Here is a 13,297-nt window from a genome sequence, read left to right on the forward strand (position 1 = left end):
CCATATATATTCTTCCTTAATCTTAGTCCCTTCCCTTTGAGATTAATCCCATTTATTCTTCGTCTCTTGTTTGCACATAATTGTTAGCGTGTTTTTGCCCTTTGTATCCTCAGTGACTGGCACTTAGTAGGTGCTTAATACATTCTTGATAACTTGACAACTCTTGATAGTTATGATTTATTAGCATACTACAGCAAAAATTAGGACTTGATTAAAAAATATATTTAATAGGACCTTCATATAGTTGGAAAAAAAAAGTTTGCCTTTCATTTTAATGACCATCACTTAGAGCAGAAGCCCTGCATTTGAGGAGTTTATTTAATTAAATTCAGAGAACTTAGAGCTGGAGGAGACTTTGGAGATTGTCTGGTATGATATTTCCTTCCAGAAATTCTCAGGGCAGTGAACCAGAGTTAAATCTGGTGCTGTGATTCAAAACCAACTTCTCCCTTCAAATCTGGTGCCCTTTCCCTGTCCCACACTTAAGAATTTACACGATAAATCTAGGTTAAGATTTTAATAAACACTTCCTAGCTTTTTAATCCTGGACACTTCACTTTACCTTTCCAATTTGTAAAATGGGGAATAGATGTGCTACTACCTCAAAAGTTTTGGAGAAGAAATTTTATTAAGACCAAGCCATAGTTTGTCATTAGCCAAGTCTTTTTGGTTTTTGGATAACTCTAATTGTTACTCACAAATATTAATGTAGCAAATATATATATGAATTTTACATTTTATGGTATTCACATTTACAAATACAATATTTAATATATTTAACATATCATAAAATGTCTAGTATTTCAAACTATGAGATACTCCATTACTTCAAGCATTTGTGATTTCTTCTGTAGCTATATAATTGCCATCAATGGAAATAGCAACTCCATTATGTGGACTTAGTAAAAAGATTTTCGGAATTTCTGTGGCCGAAAATTTCCTTTTTTTTTTTTTTTTTCTTTGTAAATTTTTTTTTAATTTTTTAAAATTAATTTTATAATTATAACTTTTTTTTTTACAGTATATATGCATGGGTAATTTTTTACAACATTGTCCCTTGCACTCCCTTCTGTTCCGAATTTTCCCCTCCTTCCCTCCACCCCCTTCCCTAGATGGCAGGCATTCCCATACGTGTTAAATGTATTATAGTATATCCTAAATACAATATATATGTGCAGAACCGAATTTCTTTTTGTTGTTTTTGCAAAGGAAGAATTGGAATCAGAAGGTAAAAATAACCTGGGAAGAAAAACAAAAATGCAAATAGTTTACACTCATTTCCCAGTGTTCCTTTTCTGGGTGTAGCTGATTCTGTCCATCATTGATCAATTTGATCTGAATTAGCTCTTCTCTATGTTCCATCCTCATACAGTATCATTGTTGAAGTGTATAATGATCTCCTGATTCTGCACATTTCACTCAGCATCAGTTCAAGTAAGTCTCTCCAAACCTCTCTGTATTCCTCCTGCTGGTCATTTCTTACAGAGCAATAATATTCCATAACATTCATATACCATAATTTACCCAACCATTCTCCAATTGATGGACATCCATTCATTTTCCAGTTTCTAGCCACTACAAAAAGAGCTGCCACAAACATTTTGGCACATACAGATTCCTTTCCCTTCTTTAGTATTTCCTTGGGATATAAGCCCAGTAGTAGCACTGCTAGATCAAAGGGTATACACAGTTTGATAACTTTTCGGGCATAATTCCAGATTGCTCTCCAGAATGGTTGGATTCTTTCACAACTCCACCAACAATGCATCAGTGTCCCAGTTTTTTCTGTGGCTGAAAATTTCACTGGTCCATGGTCAACCTAATGATGAGCTTCTCCAGACAATTCAACTGGTTCTTAAATGATAGACATAGGAATTAGGCTCTAACTTAAAGCCTTTCCAGTTTGGTAGGACATATCAATGCTTAAATAAATAAGTAGTAGCAGCAGCAATATTAGTAGCAGCCAACATTTCTATAACATGAACTATTTTCCTGGTACTGTGCTGAGTACTTTACAAATATTATCTCATTTGATCCTTACAACAACCCTGAGAGTCAGGTGCTATTATTATTTCAGTTTTACAATTGAGGAAACTGAGACAAACAGGGATTTAATGACTTGCCCAGGATCACATAGCTAGTCAGTGGCTGGATTTGAAATTAGGTGTTTCTGACTTCTGGCTCAGTGATCTACCTAGTAGATTACCTTGTAATCTACCTAGCTGTTCAGTAAATTCCACTAGGCTTTGAAATTCCAAGATTATCTCCAAGCCAGAATGATGCATTGGACTATCATGTTAGTAGATTATACCGTAGTACCTCAAAATAATTCTTTTTTTTTTTTTTTACTTTTCATTTTATTTTATAATTATAACTTTTTTTTTGACAGTACATATGCATGGGTAATTTTTTACAACATTATCCCTTGCACTTACTTCTATTCAGATTTTTTCCCTTCCTCCCCCAACCCCGTCCCCCAGATGGCAAGCAGTCTTATGTTAAATATATTACAGTATATTCTAGATACAATATATGTGTGTAGAACCGAATTTTTTGTTGCACAGGAAGAATTGGATTCAGAAGGTAAAAATAACAGTTTACACTCATTTCCCAGTGTTCCTTTTCTGGATGTAGCTGATAATGTCCATCATTAATCAATTGGAATTGGATTAGCTCTTCTCTATGTTGAAGAAATCCACTTCCATCAGCATACATCCTCGTACAGTATCATTGTTGAAGTGTATAATGATCTTCTGGTTCTGCTCGTTTCACTCAGCATCAGTTGATGTAAGTCTCTCCAAGCCTCTCTGTATTTCTCCTGTTGATCATTTCTTATAGAACAATAATATTCCATAACATTCATATACCATAGTTTACCCAACCATTCTCCAATTGATGGACATCCATTCATCTTCCAGCTTCTAGCCACTATGAAAAGGGCTGCCACAAACATTTTGGCACATACAGGTCCCTTTCCCTTCTTTAGTAGTTCCTTGGGGTATAAGCCCAGTAGTAGTATGGCTGGGTCAAAGGGTATGCACATTTTGATAACTTTTTGGGCATAATTCCAGATTGCTCTCCAGAATGGTTGGATTCTTTCACAACTCCACCAACAATGTATCAGTGTCCCAGTTTTCCCACAGCCTCTCCAACATTCATCGTTATTTGTTCCTGTCATCTTAGCCAATCTGACAGGTGTGTAATGATACCTCAGAGTTGTCTTAATTTGCATTTCTCTGATCAATAGTGATTTGGAACACTCTTTCATATGAGTGGAAATAGTTTTAATTTCATCATCTGAAAATTGTCTGTTCATATCCTTTGATCAAAATAATTCTGAAGTAGGCAATGACAGCAATAATTATAACAGTAGCTGATATTTATATAGCCTTTTATGATTTTAAGTCAGGAAACATTTATTAAGCACTTACTATGTTCCAGTCACTTATAAAAACAATTACCTACAAGCATTACCTTACTTGATTCAGTCTTTCAGAAGCTTTTATTAAAAAGATTCACTATGTGCCAGGCACTGTGCAAGGTCCTAGGGGTACAAAGATAAAGGAAATAACTTTTGCCCTTGAAGAGCTTACATCTTATAACTGCAAATTGGATAATAGTGCCTATATTATATCCTTTATTGAATAGATAATGAATTTGAGACTCAGAAGTAAAGTGACTGCCCCACATCATATAGTTTATAAGTGACAGCTAGGATTTGAACCTGTGTCTTGACTGAAGTCCAGTGCTCTTTCTGCTCTGCTATGTTATATTTGCTTGGTGGTTATTACAATTTTTTCCATTATGAACTTTTTGGTTAAATTTTGTTTTAATTTGTAAGATATTGGAAAGCTGCCCCAGGCAGACCTGAATTCAAATACTACCCCTGCAAATTACTGGCTGTGTGTCCCTGTTCAAGTCACTTAACCTCTCAGTGCATTGGGCTATTATTCCATAACACTATTTGTTTCAAGCAAGTCGAAACACTTATTGGTAGAGGAATTAATTGAACATTATTAGATTGTAATTTCAAGAAGGCAAGAGTTGTCTTATTTATATCTCCAGCACTTAGCTTAGTTTGTGCCACATAATAGGTGCTTAATAAATATTTACTGATTGATTGAAATATGTGGTAAATACCAATGCTAGAACTATTCCAATCTATGTCTCATTCCTTTATTTCCTCTCCACTTCTCTCAGTAAGAACTCAGATATCCTCAATGAAGTCAGTCATGGATTATACTTTCTGTCCCCTGAATTTGACCTTTCATCTCTCCCTTATGTGCTCACATAAAAGCTGTTGTCATTGCCTGAACGTGACCTCATCTCACCTTTGCCTTTTGAAATCTTTGAAGCCTTCTCTTAGTTGCTGCTTCCTCTAAGAATCCTTCACTGACAAGCCTTCTCATTCTTCTTCAAGTGTGTGTGGTATTTTCTTATAGACTCCAAGCCTCTTGAATTGGAACTGGAACTGTTTTGGTTTCTTTCTTTCTTTTTTTTTTCTGAGGCTAGGGTCACACAGCTAGGAAGTGTTAAGTGTCTGAGACCAAATTTGAACTCTGGTCCTCCTGAATTCAAGGCTGGTGCTCTATCCACTGCGCCACCTAGCTGCCCCGGTTTCTTATTTTTAATCTCCAGCATACAACACAGTACCTTGTGTTTAATAATAATGTTTATTGAAATGACTTGAGGAATAGAAAAAAAGATGAAGACTGTTTTTCTTCCCTTTTCCCATGGCTCCCAATAGTCTTCTGTTTTTCAGAATCAGTTTTGGTACTTTGTTTGGATTTACTCACCACTCAAAGTTCTCCATAATTCAGTATTGCCCTTCTTTCCTCACTTTGCTTCCAGATGGATTTTTTTTCCCCCTCATAATTTCTTAGCTGGGGAAAGCACTTTGAGTAGACTTAGTAACACTAATATGTAAATGACTAGGTAATCAAATTGTAGGATCTTAGAACTAGAAGTTAATCTAAGCAGTCAACTAGTGTTATATAGTTTATCACTTTTTATAGGTGAACAAATAAAAGCCAGGGAGGTTAAATAACTTGCTGTGAAGTATTTTGTGTTTTTGAAGAGGAGATTCCTGTTAATCCACATACCTCTTAATTGGCAGGATTTCAGACAGTGTTAGAAAATGAAAGGGAAAAACTCAGATTAAGTGGGAGAAAATACTAAGGTTCTCAGATGTCTAACTTGCTAAGTCAGCACCTCCAAATTGTCTCCAATTTTTATACCTTTCTCCCTTTACTTTTGAATCTGCAGATTGCCCCAAACCCCCACTCCCCCTCCCCACTCCCATATTTGACTCCCAGGGCAAAAGTAGCTCTGGTGAGGTGGGAAGAGGAAAGGGAGAAGTATCAGTATATAGTTAACTGAGTAAAAGGTTACTTCTGTTAATGCCTACGTGTAACTTTTATTTCAGCTTTGGAAACTTTTGTCTCCATTGCCAAAATGTTACCACAAACTGGACTATATGATGTCGTGGAAGGATATATAAAAATTTCTGTTGAGTGCTCAGAAATTTTCCAACTTCTAAGTGGAGAAAAAAGAACTGAACATGAAGTAAGTTTCATTTAAACATTCATTACAAAGGAAAAATGATCTATCCTGTCGTCAGAGTTGGTATATGAAGAATAGGAACTGTATGTATCTAGTAAGACGTGATTTTTATTGTTATCCTTGTGGTTTCTAAAATCCATCTTTTTTTATTAAGATGTTTAAAAAATATTTTATTGATGCCCCTTTCTGTCCCAACTATCTTCAGATATACTCCTCTTCCCAGCAAACTTTGCCTAGTAACATTGTTAAAGTCAAAAACAACCAACACACTGACGGTGTATGGCAGCAGATGCCACATTTCATAACCTCGTTCCCTCTCTCTTTGATGAAAGGAGCATAACCCATTTCCTCATCTCGGACCGTTCTTGGTCATTGTAGTACAGAATGGCCTTTTTAATTTTGTCATTGTTCCCATTTCCATTTTTGTAGTTATTGTGTATATTATTTCCTTCTCTATGCTTACATTATCCTGAACTGATTCATATAAATCTTTGTTTCACTGAATTTGTATTCATAGTTTCTTATTGAACAGAATTATCCCATTGTACTCATATACCCATTTTTTTTAATCCTTTGCTATGATTTTTAAAAATGTTATTAATATGTTTGTCTATATGGGACTTTTTTTTTTCTAAATGCCCTAGGAGTGGAATCTCTGGGCCAAAATATATGAACATTTTAGTCAACTTTTTTTTTTTTTTTTTTTTTTTTTTTTTTTTTTTTTTTTTAAGCACAGTTCTAAATTGTTTTCTGGAATAGTTGGACCTATTCATCAATATCAATAGTGTATCATTTTGCCTATCTTTCTGTATATCCTCCAACATTAACTTTTTTTTTAACCTTTTTTTCATCTTTGTCAATTTGCTAAATGTGAAGTAAAACCTCAGAGTTGTTTTTGATGAAGCACTCTTTTATATGTCTGTTAATAGTTTGTAATTGTGTTGAGAGCTGTTTGTTTATATCCTTTGATTACCTAGGGATATTCATGTCTTTTTGAAAGAATTCTAATGGTGAATAGTTATTTATAGTGCTGAATATAATTTAGTGAAATAGCATTTTATTAAAGGTAGCTTTGAATATGATTAGTCATCAATACAGGAGACAAAAGACAGTTAAAGATGAGAACAGATTTAAAAAAAAAAAAACTAACAATAGTCCACAGATTTCAGAAATAGGTAGAGTTGACTTTGGTCTTTGCAGGATTTTATATAGTTGAAAATTTGGTTTTGAGATCCTTGGTAAACCATTTGAAATCTTGAGTATTTGTAAGAATCTTTAGTCATTAAGATATTAGAAGACAATAAGAAACAGTTATAATTAAGGGGGATTTATTTTTTTCTTTAGAAAGGAAAGAATGAAATTTGTGAAATGCTTAATTTTATCTTTTTCAGAGGATATTAATTTTTAAAACTTTAGAAGCCATATTACTGCGAACAGCAGGTGATCTTTCTCATTTTCATGTTGTGGGAACTAACATCATGAAAAAAGTTATGACTAGCCATATGAAACTGATTTATGAATCACTAAATGCTTCAAACTACAAGTAAGTCATTGTCCATGTATCTCACTTGTTTTTAACTTTTGTTTTTGCTGTTAACAAGGATCTTTTGCCTTCAGACTTTTCTAGTAAAAAATCTATTTGTCATTTTAGTTGACTGTACTTAGTACCATTCTGTTAAGTACTTTGATGGTACAACAAATAACAGCTTATATTTTGGTCAGGGAAACATGTTTATGTGAGATTATTTCTGAATTAAGCCAGTATCCAATAAGTATACAGCATCAAAAAACATCAAAAAAGTATGTCAGAGAAAGTATACAGCCTATAAAGTTGAAAACTGGAGTAGTGTGGGAATAGAAAAAACATGGTACTATCATTAGAAGGCCTGGGTTTGAGTTTCAACTTTTTGCTCTCCCTCTTTGACCTTGAGCAACTTCTTTCATCATTTTGGGCCTTTATTTCCTCATCTGCAAAATAAGTGGTAGATTAAATCATTTTTAAAGTTCCTTTTCACTCTGACAGTGTAAGGTCCTATAATATTAGTCATGTAATTGTTATCATACAATTATTATATATAGTATTGTCCTCTTAGGAAATACATGCTATCAAGAGATATTTTTTCTTTTTTTCTCCCAAATGCAGAAATAATGCATATGATTATTTACATAAGGTTCATATACTCATTTTTAAAATCTCATGGCAGTGAATCATTATAATTGTGTCTTTTAGCACTTTTGTCCTCAGTTTCCCTAAAAGCAGGAGTTTCTGTTTATAGGTATTTTAGAGACAGAAGGAATTTTAGATTTGGGGTCCAAACACATCATTTTTTAGATGAGAACGTTTAGGGTTACAGAAGAGTCACACAATTGGTAATTAGAACCAGTATTTGAAACTAGGTAGATATCAGATACAATGATATTTCAGTTATACTACTTTATCTCCCTGTGAATATCCCTTTTTTCTCTAAGCATATAATGTCTTCTCCTTTTTTCCCCCATTTCTCCTTTGGAGACCTCTCCCCTCTGATACCATTGCCATCCTGGTTCTGACCCTTATTGCCTCTCTTCTGGACCATTGTGGTGGCCTTCTAATAAGTCTACTTACTTTAGGTCTTCTCATTTCAGTCCCTCTTAAATTCTGCCGTCAAAGTAATTTTACCTTAAGTTTAAATTTGACCATGTAAACTTCATTTCAACATTCAACATTCTCCATTCTTTCTAAGATCAAATATGAAATTTTCTGGCATTTAAAACTCTTCATAGCTTGACCCCTTTCTACTTTTCCAGTCTTCTTATTCTGTGATCTGTGATCATGTGATAGGCTATACCCTGTATCTGGAATTCTTTTCCCTCTTCATTCTTGCCTCTTTCAAGTTTCAGCTAAAATTCTTTCTTCCTGTCCTAGGGACTAATTTTTTGCTTTTCTTTGTATCCTCAGTACTTAGGATAGTGCCTGGCACACAGTTTCTGCTTAGTAAATTTTTATTATTTAACTGATTAGCTGATAATATTAATGTACCTTGCACATGGAAGAGTTGTTCTTACTGTAAAATCATATATATATAAACGTTATTTTGAATTAACTTTATATTTTCTTTTACTGTACACACAGAATGAGTCAAACCTGTTTGAACCTTATGTCAGCTATGGTGGCGCAGGGTCCAGATGCTGCCAGGGATTTCTATAGCCGATTTGACTTCAACAAAAATTCATTGTATGGTTTGGTGAAAATAAGAAGTCCAAAGGTAAAGAACATTTAACTTCTCTTTTAAAATTCTATTTGGTTATTCCACAGTTTTCTTAAAAATACTTACTTTCCTTTCTCTTGTTTTTATTTTCCTCTGTTTTAAACTAAAATGTAAGAAGTAGTATGAAAAAGGTGTATTTTGTGAATATGGGGGTTATTCGGGTGTTTGAGAATGGAGTCTAATCTGGTGATTTAATTTTCACACTGAAACCAAATGAGGCACACACTCATGGATCATTCAATAGTCAACAAAAGAAGATTTACTTAATCTTATCTAGAGAAGAATCAATAAGGACAGACATTGAGAATTTTTTGAATTGATTTAGCTGAGATGATATCCCATCTCAATCTACCAGCCAGCCATCTCAGAGCCTCTCTAGCTCTTTTGGGCCACTTTGTCCTCAGGCAGTAAAGTGCTACCCATAGTATAAGTTTCCCTGAGGAAACCAAGTCTCAAGGAATATCTTTATACCTTTTAAAGAAAAAGTAGCTTCACTTGCATGAGTAAAAGATTTGTGCTACCTAGGAAGTGAATTGTGGGTTAGGTTGAATTATTTTTTTTTCCAAGTAACAGAAAAAATAATTTTTTTTCAAAATCACCTTTTTCCCTTTCTTCCTTGGTCAGAAATAAATGTTAAATATTGTAGAATGTGTGCTTGATAAACTAAAACTCACTCCTAACCAGTATTAAGCTTGAAATAATAGAATGGATGAATAAACTTTGTCTAACCTAATTTGACCAATCCCAAATTAACAAAAGAGAGATATTAAAGTAAAGGAAGAGCCAGCTTCATTTTGAAGACATATTGGGAAGAGAAAATTCTATTTGTGGCAGATGGAAAAATGCATCTCTACTAGGCAAGTTCTCTTAGCCTGGTAAATGGCTAAATGGGGAGTGAAGCATGGTTCTGGGATGATTAGATATAGAATGGTTTAGATGAGATTTCACACATACTCACCAATCAGAGCTCAGTCCTAGGATAGAAATCTTAAAACTAAATGAATTAATTCTTTCAGATGTACTTCAGATTTCCATGCCCTTAGACATTATTTCTGAATTTATACACTCTCTGCTTATATGCAGTTCCATTTAAAACACCTACCCACACAAACTAGATGGTAAGCAGAAGGGAAAAAGAAAGAAAAGGGTTTGGTTTTGTTGTCAGTATGCATAAAGGAAGTGGTAGCAGTGAAGGATATGTAATTAGGGACCTTGTGAGGGCAGATCTTAGAATCTAGAGAGTTAAGCTAGCTTGGTATCTCAAATCACACTTTAGAAATCTTTAAGGTTTAGTTTACAATGTTACAGGGTAAAGAGTTGATCGCACTGCTAAGTGAAATGAATTGAACCAGGAAATCATTATACAGGGTAACAAGAAGATTATAAAATGATCAATTTTGATGGACATGGCCCTCTTCAACAATGAAAGGATTCAAACCAGTTCCAATTATTTAGTGGTAAAGAGAGCCATCTACACCCAGAGGGAGAACCATGGGAACAGAGTGTGGAACACAATATAGCATTTTCACTCTTTCTGTTGTTTGTCTGCTTTTTATTTTGCTTCTCTCTGGTTTTGTTTTGTTTTGTTTTTACTAGTCTGATTTGATTTTTTTTTTTTTGTGGCATGATGATTCTATAAATATATATATATATGTGCATATGTTGGATTTAACATATTTCTACCATGTTTAACATATATTGGACTACTTGTCATCTAGGAGAGGGAGTGGGAGAAGGGGGTGGGGAAATTGGAAAACAAGGTTTTGCAAGGGCTAATGTTGAAGAATTGTCCATGCATATGTTTTGAAAAATAAAAAGCTTTAATAAAGAAAAAAAAAAGAGTTGATCATACTCATTTTTAGCCTCTAACGGCTCCTCAGCTTGCTGCTTTACTCATCATGTTTATTCTTACCATCTTTTTGATTACTAAAATTAAAACACTTCTCAATAATTAGCTTGAAGCCTTTCCTAAGATTATTAAATATTAAACATGATATTATTAAATGCTAATATTAAACAAATTGAAGAAATTTGTTGTTATAAACATATATGCATACATATGGGGATAATAATATTTATATATACATATGTAAATGCAGATATACTAATTCTTCTAATCTTATTTACTGAAATTTTTGAGAGCCATTCTTCTCACTTCTGCAGTAGATATCAGAGCCTTGTATTGTCCCAGTCTGTATTTTCCGAGGTCCTTCTACTTTCTTCTTTGGGTATGTTCTTTGAGGATCAAGGATGGCTCAGTCTAGGGATATAGCAAAATTCTAAGCAGTCTGATCATTTCCTTCCTGGACTGAGCTTTCCAGACTCTAGATTTTGGTTTTTGGTCCTAGGCAACACATTACAAACTTGCTTCTGCATGGTAATCAAAGAGGACAGTTGGTGGCTCCAGTCCCTTTTAACTTACTGATAGGACCTACATATTTAGAGTGATAGAACTTTAGACCCCTAGGTTCCTTAACCCTTGCTCTGATCACTCAGCCCTGATCTGAGTCCTAGATACAGCTCTTTGTTATGATAGCGCTACCAGCCTTTCTTGGTCTGTGCTAGTGAGTTGAAGCTAAAATTGTTCTGACTATAAAGATGCTGGTCTATCCCTGGTCTTTGCCCTGGAGATGAAACCAGAATCCTACTTGTATGTCAGAGCTTCAGACCTGCAGTTTCAGCCTAGAATCTGGGATCCTGCTTGGCCTACCCCCGTTCCATAGTTTTAGCCCTGGTTACTTGCCTATGAGTTGATTTTATGATCTTGTCCTAGAAAAATGACCTATTGTGGTTTCTCTTTGGATTTCTCTGATCGATACTTGGTTTGGTGCCCTACTTAAAATTTTTTTTTTGTTGGAAGCATTCTTCTTTGATTCTTCAACTCTACTTTTTTTTGCTGGTTTTTCTTCAAACAGTTTTATTTATAGATGACATATTCTGTAGTTCCATTATTGTTTTCCTCTTTGCGTTTTGATTTATTCTTGTTGTTGCTATATAATATTATTGCTGAATATGAAGGATGGTGCCAGTGGTGGTTGATCTTGATTATATATTAGCCAATACATTTTAGATTTTCTTTGCAATGGAATGACTTCAAAAGCCAAGGGTTCCTTTATAGGAAAGGCAAATTTGGAAGCTAATGTCCATGGAAGATCACTGACCCTCTACTCTTCTTTCTAGCTCAGAGAATGTGCCATAGCATGTGGTGAAGAGTTATTATTCACTTAGCAGGAAGAAATGATTTCTTTTCCTGAAGTAAGCAAGTTACTTTTTAGAAAGATGATTTTCTTCTGTGGAAATTTTTAGAGCTTATTTTCTTTTATGGAAATCAGTCCCTTTAATCCTAGGTAGAATAAGACCCTTGGAAATCATAACTTCAGAGAAGGTTTTCGTGATGTTCATTATGTGCAAGTTTATGTTTTTTGTTTGCAGCTATTAAATAGTTTTAATTATGGTTGATGGGTTCTGCCCAAGGGAGATAGCAAGTGTGAATGATGGGTTTATAAGAAGGCTATAAAACTATTTCAGATGGCTCCATTTCACATATCCTGTCTCCAATGGAATTTCTGTTTTTAAATAGAAAACATGAAATTGAACATTTTTATTATTTAGTGAGGATATTCATCAGGCATACATATTAGCAACAGATTATTTAAGTGCTTTTTTTCATTTGCCAAATTGGTTTCTTTCATCTTCCAAGTGTTCTGAAAGCTTCAAGTAAACTCTCTCCAAATCTTTCTTAGTGAGTATTAAAAGTAGATAAAGATTTACAGCAAATTTTTTAAAACCTTGTTATTTCAACTAGAAGGAACTATCTCTAGTTTATTTGACCAAATACTTCTTTATTCTTTTTAGGATTTCTCTTAGATTTAAAATTTTTCAAATACTAATGTATTATTCATTTATCATTGCATTTAGAAGTAGAAGGAACTTTAAAGATCAGCTAGGCCAGGTGTACCTTTCATTGTAATCATGAGTGCTGATTCATATTTAGCTTACAGTCCACTATAATTCTGACATCTTTTTTAGGTGAATTGCTATCTAGTCATCTTCCTACATCATGTGTTTGTGAAGCTGATTTTTTTTGTATATTCAAACATACATACACATACACACACATACACATATATATCGGTGCTTTAAAGTTCTTATTGCACAATATAATATTGTAAGGCTTAGAATGAAGAAATCTGAGCTCTAGACTAGTTCAGAAACTTTTTATTTTTGTGACTCTGGGTAAGTCACCCACCTTTTCTGCACTTCAATGCCTTTATTTTTGAAAAGGGTAATTCAAATACTGTTATCCCTACCTTTAGGGCTTTTGTGAGAAAATTGCTTTGTGTATCTTTAAAAAGCCCTATAACTGTGACCTATAGTTTTATAGATTATGAAGTAGATTATGAATAATCTAGAGAGAAGGAACTACATTTTTTTTCTCTTTCTAACCCTTCACAGTAACTCTTACTATATTGTTGTGTTCAGAATTG

The 13,297-nt window shown here is 34.0% G+C and overlaps 1 protein-coding gene across 1 annotated transcript in view; it reads left to right on the plus strand.

Moving 5' to 3' along the window:
* Positions 1-13,297, plus strand: part of URB1 (URB1 ribosome biogenesis homolog) — a 99,123-nt gene that overhangs the window by 950 nt on the left and 84,876 nt on the right. Inside the window, exons 2-4 of the mRNA XM_074300780.1 lie at positions 5,426-5,565; positions 6,954-7,105; positions 8,675-8,807. Of these exons, the coding sequence (XP_074156881.1) occupies positions 5,426-5,565; positions 6,954-7,105; positions 8,675-8,807 (425 nt within the window). The remainder of the gene's footprint in view (positions 1-5,425; positions 5,566-6,953; positions 7,106-8,674; positions 8,808-13,297) is intronic.

This window comes from Sminthopsis crassicaudata, chromosome 3 (assembly GCF_048593235.1).
Source record: "Sminthopsis crassicaudata isolate SCR6 chromosome 3, ASM4859323v1, whole genome shotgun sequence".
Classification (NCBI taxonomy): Eukaryota; Metazoa; Chordata; class Mammalia; order Dasyuromorphia; family Dasyuridae; genus Sminthopsis; species Sminthopsis crassicaudata.